At 35.3% G+C, this 15,473-nt stretch overlaps 2 protein-coding genes across 4 annotated transcripts; one reads left to right on the top strand and one right to left on the bottom strand.

Annotated features, from left to right (window-relative positions):
* Positions 1–4,549: 4,549 nt before the first annotated feature.
* LOC107852749 (6-phosphogluconate dehydrogenase, decarboxylating 2) lies at positions 4,550–8,831 on the top strand. Of its 3 annotated transcripts, none has more exons than XM_016697792.2 (2): positions 4,550–4,667; positions 7,110–8,831. In XM_016697792.2, exon 2 carries the CDS (start codon positions 7,119–7,121, stop codon positions 8,577–8,579), a length of 1,461 nt encoding a protein of 486 aa, XP_016553278.1. In that variant the 5' UTR covers positions 4,550–4,667; positions 7,110–7,118; the 3' UTR covers positions 8,580–8,831. The 3 variants fall into 3 exon arrangements, with proteins under 3 accessions (XP_016553278.1, XP_016553277.1, XP_047255389.1); XM_016697791.1 differs by lacking the exon at positions 4,550–4,667 and adding an exon at positions 4,674–4,811; XM_047399433.1 differs by lacking the exon at positions 4,550–4,667 and adding an exon at positions 4,912–5,395.
* Positions 8,832–11,740: 2,909 nt separating this feature from the next.
* LOC107852761 (protein SOB FIVE-LIKE 1) lies at positions 11,741–14,550 on the bottom strand. Its single transcript, XM_016697807.2, has 2 exons — positions 12,639–14,550; positions 11,741–12,540 (listed from the first exon to the last, which is right to left on the bottom strand). Exons 1-2 carry the CDS (start codon positions 12,655–12,657, stop codon positions 12,137–12,139), a joined length of 423 nt encoding a protein of 140 aa, XP_016553293.1. The 5' UTR covers positions 12,658–14,550; the 3' UTR covers positions 11,741–12,136.
* Positions 14,551–15,473: the final 923 nt, after the last annotated feature.

Genomic DNA, 15,473 nt, shown 5'->3' with positions numbered 1-15,473 from the left:
ACTAATTTTTTTAAAAAAAAAGTCACCCCCTCCCTCTAACCCACCCACCCCCGCCAGTCCTCTTCTTCAAACACCCCGCCCCCAGTCCCCCCCAATCATCTTCTTTCCCCTTTCTCTTCTTCAAACACACCACCCTACCCTCCACCCCAATCATTTTCTTTCCTCCCTTCTGTAAATACTCTCTCTGCCCCTACCCTCGCTCTCCCTCCCAGCCCCACCCACCCACCCAAATCTTCTCCAAACACTACCCCCCCCCCCCCTCGAACCCCACCCACCCACTTGAATCTTCTCCAAACGCCGCCCCCGCCCTCCCTCCTAGCCACACCCACCCACCTAAATCTTCTCCAAACACTACCCCAACCCCCAACCCTCAATCATCTTCTCCAAAAATCCCACCCTGCCCTCCCTTCTTCATTTTTTTAAATTTTCTTCATCGATTTTTAATTTTTCTTCATTGATTTTGCTTAGTTTTTAGTTTTTTTCATGGATTTAGCTCTATTTTTCAAAATTTCTTCATCGATTTTCAGTTTTTCATTGATTTTGCTTGGTTGTCACTTTTTCTTCACGAATTTAGCTCTATTTTTTATTTTTTCTTTATCGATTTTATTTGATTTTTCAGTTTTTCTTCATTGATGTTGTTTGATTTTCAGTTTTTCTTCATCAATTTTGTCCTTAATGATTAAAAAAATGGTTCTTGTAATCCAATTTTCACGAACCCCTAAAAGCGTATATAATTTTAAAATTTCTCTCAATATTTTTTACTATTAAACAACTTTAAAATTGACAAAAATAATGGATAAAATGAGAAAGAAGTATAAATTAATAGGGGGTGAGTTAATATACTGTTTTTGGCAGGACAAACCCCTAAATGTATATCTAATTTTTAAATCTCTCACAATAATTTTCACCATTAAATAAGCTTAAGATTGACAAAAATGAAGCATAAAAATGAGGAAGAATGTATAAACTAATGGAGATGAGTTAATATATTATTTGTGGCCAACTTGGGCACCACATCAGCTAAAAAAGGGGCTTTCGCGCCTTCATCTAGGTGCAATACACTCACCATGTCAACTCAGCAAAAGGTGTCAAAATGACACATCCATACACTACTTGAGGTGCCAAAAGTGGACAGCGTCCCCTTGAGATGCCAAAGTAAAAGATGATGCAAAGTTGAGGGGTATGGCGATGTATTTTGCCTAATAATGTTTAAAGACATCATCGATAAGATGTAATAGTCTAGTAAATGGTTGATTTTATCTTAGTAGATCTCAATTTTAAGTCCTGAGTTTTTGTTTTTTGTTTTTTTAAACATACATATCTAAATTGAGCTTGGAGCCAAAAGGACTATTTTTTGATTAAAATTTTCAAAGGAGACACTTGATTTGAAAAGAAATCAAAGGTGACAAAATGTTGGTGGTTGAGCGATTTACAAATTGCCTGGTCTCTAGCAATTTTCAAGTCGCATGGTATCCAGCAGAGGTGGATCCAGAATTTTAAACTTGGGGGTTCCCAATAAAATAAATAAAGCTGAAAAAAATTAAATGGAAAAAAAGGTACCTCCACAAGGGTTCAACTCACAATCTAAATAAAGTTGAAAAAAATTAAATGAAAAAAAAGGTACCTCCACAAGGGTTCGAACTCACAATCAGCAACAACATGTATGCATCTTAGGTGTGGCCCTCCTACCACTAATTCACACCATTACTTTGTTATAGGTTTCCACCTGTTAATATTTAAACCTATTTAGAATTTTTCTAATGTAATTATAAATCTTACGGTAGCGAGTGGGGTTTTTTGGGAACCCCTACCCACTACCGTAGATCCGCCCCTGGTGTCCAGCGATTTGCAAATCGCATGATGTCCAGTGATTTGCAAGTCGGCTGGTGTACAGCGATTTGCAAGTTTTCTGGCTTACAACGATTTGCATAGATATTTTCATTATTTAAGCAGTTTCTTGCTGTGAGTTGTAAGTCATTCGTTTCAGCTCTAAACTCTGTACTTTCGTATTTTGCTATTCTCGTTTCAAATTCGATAAATTTAAAGTATCACAAAGATCAAATTCATTGTCAGTGAGTTCTTAAACGATAGGACAACATTCAATTGACTAATATATGTCAAAATTTGTTAAGGTAATGAGACTACAAAAAATTTTAACAGTACGGAGAAATATAGACAAAGAATCATCATTTCAAATACAAGTCTCAATGTACATTATAACTCCATTTACTGAAAAAGACGTTGGATATCGTCTAATAATAACCACATCTTCTGGATCACTTATACCCATTTTGTTTCTTAGTAAGAGTTGCAACAACTCATATTTAAGAGATAAACATTTGCACAACTACAGGCTGTCGACTATATATTACAGAACCAACTTCATATAAAATTTTACCGTCCCAATATAAATTTATTCTTATTGTATGTTGATTCATATTTAGTACAAGAAACGAGAGTAAGCTCCATAAGAGTAAATACTCGAGTTGAAACGAAAATAGCTGAAATGAATACTTCACGGCAAGAAACTACTTAAACTCATATTCAGTGGACACCAGGCGATTTGCAAATCATTGGACACCAGGCGACTTGTAAATCGCTATTGCTCAGTCACCATCATTTTGTTCCCTTTGATTTCTTTTCAAATCAAGTGTCCTTTATAAAATTTTTGACAAAACAAATGAGACTTTTTAACTTTGGACTCTATTTAAATTAGTAAAACTTCCAAACAAGTGCGAACATCTGATTTAAGAAAGAACCCATAAATTAAAAACAGAATAAAAAAGAAAATGAATATTTTCATTAATTTAAAACCTTGGCACGAGTTTACCTTCTTGTCCACAAATCACAATGTGCAAGTGGTTGTTCTAGACAAAAACTTAGAGTTAAATAATTCTTTTTCCCTGTGAACTAAATATTTTTTAAAAAGGGGGACAAAAAAGGCATGTTTCACCTAACCTTGTCGTGAGTATAATTTTTTTTTATTGTTATGTTTCGTTCAAAATTTATTATATTGAAGTTCAACTAATTCGATTTATATATTGCTAGGCTCAATTTTGGGGAGCTATACGTCCAATATGATATATTAAATGCTTAAATTAATTAAAAATAAAGGAATTTCACTTATCTCATCACGATCCATTTTGACGTTTTGAATGTTTTCTCATGAACATACCCAACCACAAACATTTAACAAGGACTTTCCTAAGTTATACTGAAACAAAAATTAGATACATTAACCAATTGTTGTATAAACTAAAAATGAAAGAATATTCTAGATGAAGTGACATATGCTTATTTCGGTATTTGAGTTACTGTACACATTTGGGATTCAAATTTGACTGGAATATTATTGTAATAGTATATATCTTTTTCAATTGTCATGAGTTCAATTTCTAAAATTTGCAACTCCAGCATATTTGAGAAAAAAATATTATTAAAGTCACATAAAGAAAATTTGTTGACTTTATTTCATTCTTTATCTTGTTTATGAGAGGGTTAGCTTAATTTAATTTGTTGACAATTAATTCAAGTTATCTTTTAAACAAATGAGATTTTGTATTGACTTAGTTTGAGATGAAGACATGTAGGCTTTACGACCCTTTAAAGGCCAAACTTTTTTTTATGAAGCCTTGATCTATTTAGTTTATTACTATGCTAAGGTTGTATAAATATATTTTTCTAATAGTAATAGTATGTGTAAAATTTCAATCAAATAATATAGGAATTAATTAGCGTTATTTTGTTAAAAAAATAATAAAATAAGAGGTTATGTGGTAAAATGATTTTGTAAAATCATTGTTATAAAATAATAACACAAATCAACCTTTCTATAGCGACAATAGCATATATGAGTCAAGTTTTTAAGGATGGTGGCATAAATAAGTCAAATTTATAACTGATGACATAAAATGAATCATTTCTAATAGTTCGGTGATATATTTGAGTTTTTTTTTTCCTTTTTTTGATACTCCTTCGTCTTAATTTATGTGACGTACTTTTCTTTTTAGTTTATTCCAAAAAAGAATGTTATACTTACTTATTTAATAATATTTAATGGCATATTTCCCATTTTATTCTCATTGGATCTCATTTAACAAAAAAAGTCAATCAAAAGTAACACTAAAGTAACTTTAATAGGAGTATATTACCTAGTAAATATATCAAAATTTTCTCTTATTTATTAAACTCCATTTTAGATCAACTTATGTCACATAAATTGAGACAAAAGGGAATAATAAATACTCTAGACCATCTATTTTTGAAATGACATTTACTTCTTTCGTTTCATTTTAGTTGACACTTTTGATTTAACAATTCATTAAAAATATATTAATCAAATGTATGTTTTACACAATTAACTCTATTAATGATATATTGAAATTCTAAATCAAATATTATTATTATTTTTAGTTATTTAATATTAAGGATAGTGTAAAAAAAACGTAATAAAATATTCTTGATTGTATAAATAGATTTGAAATGAATATGTTTAAAAAACAAAAAGCTAAGTAAAATATATTATTTACCTAATTAGTTGAAATGCACGTTTGAACCATATTTGGTGGATTCTTGAAATTTTGTATAAAGAGCAGCCATAGTTTGACTGCAATACGTCCAACCAATATTATTTGTACAAAGAAAAAAATAGTCATTCTTTTTGGTTGGTGAGTTCACACATATATTGACCTTTAATCTTTATGCATTTACTATTTATATATTCAAAAGTATCTACATCTTAACAACCCCATTATCATATATTTTTCATTTTTCTTCATTCTTTTGGTGTATTCATTTTCGACATCATCGAGGTAATTGTAGATTCTCTTGGGTTTTTGTTTAATCTGTTGTTAAATTTCTGCCTTTTTGTTTTGTGATTTTTAGTATTTGATTGAAGAAGTTAAGGTTCAATTCTTGAATTCTGATTTGGGTTTTTCCTCATGAGCTTCATTTGTCACACATTTAACTTATATCTTTATGATCCCAGATCATAAGTTTTTTCTTTTAAAAGTAAAGTATTGTTTGTGAATTTTGTAAGGTAATTATAGCTTTCTTGGTTTTTGTTTTGTGATTTAGCATTTGATTGAAAAAGTTAAGCTGCAATTCTTGATTTCCGATATGTGTTTTTCTCATTGCTTCATTTGGGGTGTCTTGGGGTAGGTGAATTCATACATTATACCTATGTTTTCTTTATTATAACAATGATGTCTGGCCCGGCTTTTGCGCACCTCGACTAAATCCACGAGATACATGTCACCTCCCATCAGCAACATATCCAAATCCAAAGTTTTTTAGCGCACCTCGGCTAAATCCATGGGATACATGTCATCTCCCACCAACAATAAATCCAAATCCAAGGCTAGGACAGATGAGAAGAATCAACATTAAACTTATAGTTAATATCTTTATGTATTTGAAGATCTTAACAAACCAGATCCTAACTTTTCATTGTTCTTAAGTATTAGTTTTGTTTATTTTGTTAATGTTCTGATTTTTATGTTGTGATTTAGTATTTGATTGAAGAAGTTTGCTTTAATTCTTGATATTCTGATATTGGTTTTTCTCATTGGCTTTATTTTGGGTTTTTTGAGGTAGATGAATTTATATATTAAACTAAGATCTTTTAAGCATTCTCTATGTACTTGAAGAACTTTTTTTATCTGGCTAACCGTGGTATCCGGGCCAGCTTTCTCTCACCTCCACTTTGTTGAGAAGATCTCAACAACCCCAGATCCCCAACTTTTCATTATTGTTAAGTATTAGTTTTGTTTATTTTGTTGAAGTTCTGATTTTTATGTTGTGACTTAGTGTTTGATTGAAGAAGTTTGCTTTAATTCTTGATATTCTGACATTGGTTTTCTCATTTTCTTTATTTTGGGTTTTTTGAGGTAGATGAATTTATATATTAAACTAATATCTTTTAAGCATTCTCTATGTACTTGAAGATCTTTTTTTTATAACCGTGTTGTCCTGGCTTGCTTTCGTGCACCTAGACTAAATCCTCGGCATACCTGCCACCTCTCACCAGCAACAAAAGATGGGAAGAAGCACATAGTTTTTTTTGTCTCTGCTGGGATTTGTCTTTGTATTTGAAAATTTTTACAACCCAAGATCTTACGTTTTTGTTGTTTTTTCTAGAAAAGTTGTCTTTGTGACTTCTTCTAGGTAATTATAGTTTTTCTTAGTTTTATGATTTAGTATTTGATTGAAGAAGTTAAGCTTTAATTCTTGATATTCTGATATGGATTTTCTCATTGCTTCTTTTAGGTGAATTTGAGAATAATTCTTAAAAATCTGTTCTTTGGTTTTTCTCTTTTCTGTGTAGCTTTCTTTTGTGCTTTTCTGCCAAAAGTTTGGACCTTTTCTTTTTATGTTTCATCCAGATCTGATCTGGGATGTATTTGTTTCTTATGTTTACAGTATGTCCTTCTCTTGGCACTCTCTGCGTAGCTTTCTTTTTTATGCTTTTTCGCCAAAAGTTTGGATCTTTTTCTTCTTATGTTTTATCCAGATCTGATCTAGGATGTAATTGTTTCTTTAGTTTACAATGGTTGCACTTTCCTTGGCACTTTCTCGTATTGCTCTGTCATCAGATTCTGTTATTCCTTCCTGCACTTTGGTAAAGCAATTTGGAAACAGTTCTTTCACTTTTGCTTCTTTGGATTGGTTTTATAAATTGTTTCTGTACCCTTTCATTTTAAGGTAGCTGAATAGCCATTTCTCTGTAATTGGTTTGACAGAAAGTATATTCGAATCTATGTCTAACCATTGACCTTTCTCACTTGTGGTGCGTCTTTACAAGACGTCAAATAGACAAATTGTCCCCTTTCCTTGAGCAACGTGTTTGCCCAATTGAAGTCAACTTGTGGTTTAAACTCGTGACTTGACTGAGGGAAGTATAGGAGGAATCATGATCTTTAGTTCTTTTATCAGCTTAATCCTAGAACAAATAATCCATACGGGAAGTGATAACGAGAGTAGATCTGGCAGAAATGTCCTCAAAATGTGTTCTAGTTATATGTGCTCGTTGTTGCTATAGGCTGTTGCTGCTTGTACTTTTTATGCTTTCAGTTTCATCTCAAGGATTAATTTCCATCCTCTTGTAACAGATATACACCATGGCTGCTACCCCAACAAGAATTGGTCTAGCTGGCCTTGCTGTTATGGGCCAAAATCTTGCTCTTAATATTGCTGAGAAAGGATTCCCCATATCTGTTTACAACCGAACCACTTCAAAAGTTGATGAGACTGTTGAACGAGCTAAAAAGGAAGGAAATCTCCCTCTCTATGGCTTTCATGACCCTGAGTCCTTTGTCCTCTCTATCCAAAAGCCTCGCGTCATAATCATTCTTGTCAAGGCTGGAGCACCAGTTGATCAGACCATCAAAACCCTATCTTCTTACATGGAGAAAGGAGACTGTATCATTGATGGTGGCAACGAATGGTATGAGAACACAGAGAGGAGAGAGAAAGAAGTGGCTGAGTTAGGTCTTCTGTATCTAGGGATGGGAGTTTCAGGTGGTGAAGAGGGTGCTCGAAATGGACCGTCACTGATGCCTGGAGGCTCTTTTGAAGCCTACAAAAACATAGAAGATATCTTACTAAAAGTCGCTGCTCAAGTTCCTGATAGTGGACCTTGTGTTACATACATTGGCAAAGGTGGTTCTGGAAATTTTGTTAAGATGGTTCACAATGGAATTGAGTATGGTGATATGCAGCTGATTGCAGAGGCTTATGACGTTCTGAAATCTGTTGGGAAGCTCTCTAATGATGAATTGCATCAAGCTTTCTCAGAATGGAACAAAGGGGAGCTTCTGAGCTTCTTGATTGAAATTACAGCCGATATATTTGGAATCAAGGATGACAAAGCAGATGGATATTTGGTAGACAAGGTTTTAGACAAGACTGGAATGAAAGGTACGGGTAAATGGACCGTTCAGCAAGCTGCTGAACTGTCAGTTGCTGCTCCTACAATAGCCTCGTCCTTGGATTCAAGATTCCTTAGTGGATTGAAGGATGAAAGGGTGCAAGCAGCCAAAGTTTTCAAATCTTGTGGGGTCAGCGACATCCTTGTTGAACAGTCTGTTGATAAGAAGCAATTGATTGACGATGTCAGAAAAGCACTCTATGCTTCGAAAATATGTAGCTATGCTCAGGGAATGAATTTGATAAGGGCAAAAAGTGCTGAGAAGGGATGGGGCTTGAAACTAGGGGAGCTTGCTAGGATTTGGAAAGGTGGCTGCATTATTCGTGCTATATTTTTGGATCGTATTAAGCAAGCTTATGACAGAAATGCAGATCTCGCTAACCTGCTTGTGGATGAAGAGTTCGCAAAGGAGGTAGTTGAACGCCAGTCTGCCTGGAGAAGAGTGGTCTGCCTAGCTATAAATTCGGGTATTAGCACACCTGGCATGTCTTCAAGTCTTGCTTACTTCGACACGTACAGGAGGGAAAGGCTTCCTGCAAATTTAGTCCAAGCTCAAAGGGATTACTTTGGTGCTCATACTTATGAGAGGGCTGATTTGTCAGGGTCATTTCACACTGAGTGGTTCAAGATTGCCAAACAGTCGAAGATCTGAGTTCTGCTGGTTACATTCTTGTCATTGACCTAATTGAATAAAATTCATGTCCTCTCTTGTAACTGAATCCGGGAACTTAGATCCCGTGGTATCATCTTGTCATCTGGTCTCTCAAGTATTGAAGTTTTTATGTTTGTTATGGAGCCTATTTGTACCTATAGGCCTTGGCGGCTTTTATCTCATATTATGTCTTCCAAGTTATTGAAACCTATCGTACTAATTAAAGAAAGTATTATTCCTTGTTTTAGATAAGCCTCTTCGATCTTCATCAGCCATTAATTTTGCTCTATGGTGATTTGCATTCTCATTTTCCTTGACCATTTAATGCATTCATCTTCTTCGTTTGCTCTACTTTGTTCAGGTGTTTTACGCTATATTGTCTGATTCATTTGAAAAATCTGTGCTAGTATACAGAAAAATAATATCTCTGCTAGGATTAACCACTAGTGTGAAAGATATGGACCTGATATTTTCCCAACTTTCTTTATATAAGGTAATTACCTTTTGATAAGTTGCTTTATGTGCTGGATACCCCTCTTTTGCAGCTATGCTGCTAAAAATCCTTTCCGTCGGGGATATTACCGCATCCAAATCCCTGTGTCCTCTTCCATTAGAGTTAATACTTGAAAAGATCTGCATACACCAGCCTCCCCTGAGTCCACGTTTGGGATTACACTGAGTATGTTGTTGTTATTGTACTTGGAAATGTCAGAAGGTTTTCATCACCGGATTTCATTTGAAAATAGGGGCCTTCGGATTCAACTAATGATCAATAGTAAAGGAGGGGAACACACTTTGTCTGGTGTTTGCCAGGAGTTCTCATATTTTGGTTAGAGGCTTGCATTTCATTGTTGCGATAAGTGGGATTGCCTGAATAGACTAATGTTTCACACTTCAGCAACTAAGAGTTCTGGGCTTTTTCCTTTATAATATCAGATTACACAAACAGACAAATCTCCTCATTATTTAGGATGATTGGATATCTGCTATGAACTTATGGGATGATCAATTTAATCTTTCCTTATCAAACAAATAATAAACTTGGACCTCTTTCAACTTTTGTCTGTTGAAGCCAAGTTGAGTTGCTTGCTAAGGAGCAAGTTAGATTGAGACCGTGTTATCAATGTGTTTTCGGCAGTTTGAATCAAGCAAATGACTTGAATTCCCTTAACCTTGGTTGGCAAGTCCGCTAAGGAATACAAACACTCCTTATCTAGGACTATCATCATGCCAAAGTTGCTGCATTTTCTAAGCAAGTCAATCTGAGGCTCCCCCTTTCGGTGTGTTTTCTGAGGTTTAAATCATTCTACGAATTAGAGTTCCCTTAAACACTCGCGAACTTTGTTAAATGATGACTATTTAGTGGCATTACAATCTCTCTTTTCTTTCACATTTAAAGCTATGTAGCAGATGTTCAAAATTCTGCCTCAATTTCTCATGACAAATTCTTGGTAAGCTGCTGCCCTTACTGAGACTTGTTTGTCCATGCCTCTGCATCTTTATTACTGTCATTATACTACAATATCCATGGAGCCTATACATTTCTCGTTTTGATTTCCATTACTTTTTACGTGGATTTCACTTTTAAAAAATCATCTGTTCGTTAGTATCTTATATCTGATTGAGTTACTGTAAATTTGGCTCTGGCTGAGTTAATTTGCTAGCTATTGATATCGACAACTCATTTTTACACCTTTATTAACATCGTCTTAGGTTGTCTGTTTGTAGATGGTGCACATAGCCTGAACTCGGGATGTTAGCAAGCTTGTGACAGATGTTTGAATTGTCAATTCTGCATGCCCTTTCTCACATGGCCAGTTGGTCCATCAAAAGTCTTAGCTATATCGTCTTGCTACTTCTTCGCTTATGGCCTTATCAAAAGTAACAAAACTAGATGTCATTTTCACTCTGGTGCGAGAATCCTGAATGTGAGGTTTTTCTTCAGCACATTAATGCATGTTTCTATGGGTGTGTCGATGTAGAAAATCTTGCTTTAATTAAATACAACATGTTGAGAACTTTCCAGTTGTTTTAAGTACTGCTTTAACTATCCTGAATAGTGTTTGAATTTGAAACATGATTTGTCTGCAGTTCATGTGTACTTGGCCAACGTAGGGAATGCAGTTAAATCATGAATGTACATAGTAGGGTGTGTCTAGCGGTTAATAAAGTGGGTGAAAACCTTAAGAGACCACGGTTCAAATCCTTGCAGAGACCATTAAGCTAGGTGATTTCTTCTTGTTGACCTAAGTCTTTATAGATAGAGTTACTAAATACCTGTGTTGGTAGGAGGTAGCAGGTACTCAAAGGAATCGTTGAGGTGCGTGCAAGCTGGCCTGAATACCACCCTTACTAGAAGAATATTTTTGAAGTGCCCAAATGGATGGTTTAGGTGTATGTCGCAGGTTCAAACCCCAGCGCAGACAAAAGCTTAGTTTTTAGGTGGAGAAGGGTACAGGGACGGACCCATTCATTATCCACTGAATTTCGAACTGTGTGCCACTGACCTTCGTAGATTTCTCGATTATCAAATAAGAAAAAAAAGAATGTGCCCCAAATAGGGTTGAATGAATGTCTGTTTTGGGGTTGTAGGATGGGGATGTTAAGATGCCTTCCTTCTTAATGCATATTTCAAACAAAATTACATTAGTAGGCAAACTTTTTGGGCTTTCCTTACCTAGTCATGGTATAATTTCTTTTAAGAAGAAGACTTTCTTATAGGACATTAAGCTTTCTAGGTTGCTTCCTTTTGAACTAGTTTGGACTTAATATGACTAGCTCAATGTTAATTTAACTCTTTTTACCTGTGTCTGTACCTAGAAGTAGTCAACAACAAACAACAATATACCTAGTGTGATCGGCGCACGCAGACCTTACCCCTACCTTGGGAGAGGTAGAGAGGCTGTTTCCGAGAAGACTGTATCAAGAAGTAGTCAAAGTTCTTTAATATTAGCTTATTTTGTTTTTACTTAGATTTTATCTGCTATATTTGGTGGTGTTTCCAGAGATCAGATAAATTGTACATCATCCCTTCCCTTTCTTTGATCTTTTAGTCAATTTACTTTACTTGCTACATTTATGTAGCCCTTCTTATAAGGTGAGTTCCCCTACCAACATGTGGAAGCAGCTCGACAACCAGCTTAGTATGTCAAAAAATAAGAAACTCAAAAAACTAACTTCTATTTGAACAAGAAACAGAAGGGAAAGATTATAACAACTTCCACAGTTAACTTCTTTTATTGGAACTCCGGTAGTTATCATAGAGTGATTGATTGAGGAGATTTATCGGTCGAGAAGGAAGAGATGAAAACTTGACACTAGAAGATATGTGAATTTACCTCATGGATGACAGACTCTTAAATCTGGACATTATAGGATATATGATGCATTATAGTTGTTGTTCATGAGCTGAATAGGCTTGCCCAATATTTTACAGGATCTCTCTTCTTTCACCATCGGTGACCAAAGTGAAAAAAAATTTGAAATACTCCCTCTTGTTGAGGGTGAAGAATCAAAGAAGAAGGATTTGCAGTGATTGTGGCGTCTCAGTTTGGCACTTAATTCGCATGCTTTCCTCTTGTCGTTGATCTGCAATAGCCATAACCTTTGCCACTCTTTGCTTTATGACCTGAATCTTCTTTCGCTGCTTTTGTATTCTTATCAGACAATTTCTTCTTTGCCAGTTTCTGTTGTTCCTTGCTTGAGAACTTCCTGGTGTCTTTTTCTGCATGCTTGATTTCATACTTCCCATAACTTTGCTCTATGTTTGTACATACTCCTTGATGACTTGGACCAGATGAAGCATCCGAAGTCATGGAGTCGTCACTCCCACCATCATCAGCATTTTTGTATCCTTTCCTTGGAGTTCCTTCATTGTCATCGTCATCGTCTCCTTGATTATAATCACAGTAAGATGAACCGATATACATCGTCCAACCAGACTCATTGCTGTTGCATTCTTCTGTTCCTCCAGGGTGTTTAGGATACTCCATATTACCCTCACTGGAAACTGAAAGGCATTCAAATAAAAGGAAGAAGAAGAAGAAAAAAAAGACTAACCTTTACTCATATCCTCCATGCATGTATCATGATTCAGTAAGAAACTGATATTAGCTGTTGCAGCACAATAGCAAGACAGGCTGAGGTTGTAGGATTCTCTCTATTTATTTCAGTTGTTATACTTATCTGTCACACCTGAAATATCATCCTCTTTACTCACAGTGTCTATCTCATAAATAGAGAAGCAGTTTCTGAAATGGCAGTATTGGGAGGGTGCCCCACACCAGAAATAGCTAGGTAAGTATGTGCAACCCCAATGTTCTTGAATAGATAGAAAAGGCCCTATCACTGTACTTTTTGGATATAAGAACCTTTAAATTCTTTGCCTGTCTCATCCACCAAGATCAGACTTTCATGTGAGATACATGCATTGAATCCAACTGTCTTTTGGCTTCTTGTATGAGGTTAAAATATGTAGTGTAAAATTGCTGGTAAATTTGCTGTCATGAGACCAGGAGGTCACGGGTTCAAGCCTTGGAAACAGCCTCTTGCAGAAATGGAAGGTAAGGCTGCGAACAAACACCCTTGTGGTGGGGCCCTTCCCCGGACACCGCGCATAGCGATAACTTTTGTGCACCAGGCTGCCCTTTAAATGTAAAACTCCCAACAGTTAAAATTTCTTTTTGTACTTGTGTCTTGTCTTGCCTCTGCCCTTATCTTTCACCTCATAAAGCAGGCATTTGTCTTTTGTGTACTTTTGAGGTAAAACATGAAACTCACATTACAACAACATACCCAGTAGTCGGTAGGGTTTGACGAGGGTAGAATATACGTAGACCTTACCCCTACCTCAGAGGTATAGAGGTTGTTTCCAATAGACCATCGGCTCAAGGAAAGATGTTCCAACTCAGTCCCGAAATGGAAGTACAAGAAACAACAAATAATAACAAAAAAAACATACAGTAACAGAACTGAAACTACAACAAAACAATACAATAATCTAGGTACAAAGAACAACAGATAGTAAGAGAACAACTCGAACGACAAGAAAAAAACATGAATCTCACAGTAAACTTCCTATAACAAAAAATGGACTTTTGACATTAGCAAATGAGTCAGCTATGTGATTACAGTTTCATTGTGACTGGGACCAAAAAGTTCTGGTTTTTTAAAACTTTACTCATCTGAGTCTGTTCATCTTTTGTTATTATATCATGATGATGGGCTACTTGAGTTTTTTGTGGAATAAATCTTGATTGTTTATTTCTTATCTTCCTCTTGGTAGTATAGTATTGTTATGATTTATGAGTCTTCCCTACTTTATATTCTTGTTTTTGGCTTATTATCTATTGAGATTAGACAGCAAATGTCACTTTGCATGTTTTCCAGGCCTATATATAGTGTGGCTATCCTTTTTAATAGAATCTTGAATTTTTTTTCCTCACTTGCTTGGGCTCCATATGGGGGGGCTAATTCTTGGAGGTTATTTAAATAATGGGACAACATTTTCTTAGCTGGGGATTTGATTCAACAGCTTGTTTTCTTCCTTCCATCATGTGTGTTTTTCAAAACTTGAATTATGAGAAAATCCAGGCCTCATGTGCAAGAACATTGATGCTTTTTTGGATTGCAATCATATGCATGTGTGTCATCATTTTTCTGTGGAAGACACTTTTACACATCACCAAAATTCCTATTTGATGTTCATTTCTTAAATCTTGGTTGATTAGGCACTCTCTTAAAACAGCTCAAATGACAGATAATGTGATGTTTATAAAGCACTTAGTGATCTGGCTCTATAGTGTTCTATCTAAGTTTTGGTTGGCTTTTAGTTTCATTACTATTAGAAATCAAGTGTTCTCATCTTTATGGCTTGCAAATATTGATCCTTTTTTAGTGCTCCAAAGGGTGTGGCCTCGTGGTCAATAAAGTGCATTGAGAAGTATGAAGTCTCGAGTTCAAATTCCAGTGGAATTAGTTGAGATGAGCGGAAGTTGATTCGGATATCACGGTTATCAAAGAGTATGGTCTCATGGTTAGTAAAATGCATCGAGAACCATGAGGTCTCGAGTTCAAATTCTAGGGGAATTAGTTGAGGTACTCGCAAGCTGACTAGGAGTTATTGACAAAAAATTGTTCTTCACCATAGAGTGTGGTCTCATGGTCAATAAAATGCATTGAGAACCACGAAATCTCGAGTTCAAATTCTAATGGAATTAGTTGAGGTGCACGCAAGCTAATTCGGACGCCATGATTATATAAAATAAAATGTTCTTCACCGAAAAATGTAGCCTCGTGGTTAATAAAGTGCATTTAGAACTCTGGGGTTTCAAGTTCATATTCCAACGAAGGCAAAAATATTAGTTGACTTTTTTTCATAGAATTACTGGTGTTTGTCAAAAAGACTAATTATCTTATGGAATAAGTTGAGGTGCCTGTCCAAGTCAATATTCTTCACCAAAAAGTGTAGCCTCGTGGTTAATAAAGTGCATTTAGAACTCTGTGATTTCAAGTTCATATTCCAACGAAGGCAAGAGTATTATGTGACTTTTTTCCATAGAGTTACTCGGTATATGTGTTGGTCAAACAGACTATATATCTTATGGAATAAGTTGATGTGTTTGTAAATTGACTCTAACATCACGATTATAAAAGAATTTGTTATTTTTTGGCATAATACATAAACAAACCCTTTAACTTGACCTCAAATCACATTTATGACCTCCAACTTTGGGTGTGCACAAGTACGCACTTGAACTTGTATAAAGTTAAACAAGTAAGACACACATGTCCTATGTGACATAATAGACGTAGGACGCCATGTAGGACAAGAATTGGCCATATAGGACATGTCTGTTTACTTGTTCTACTTTATACAAGTTTAAGTGTCTGCTT

The sequence above is a fragment of the Capsicum annuum genome, chromosome 11 (assembly GCF_002878395.1).
Source record: "Capsicum annuum cultivar UCD-10X-F1 chromosome 11, UCD10Xv1.1, whole genome shotgun sequence".
Classification (NCBI taxonomy): domain Eukaryota; kingdom Viridiplantae; phylum Streptophyta; class Magnoliopsida; order Solanales; family Solanaceae; genus Capsicum; species Capsicum annuum.
The sequence above is the reverse complement of the archived record's forward strand: the minus strand, read 5'-3'. Positions and strand labels throughout refer to the sequence as shown.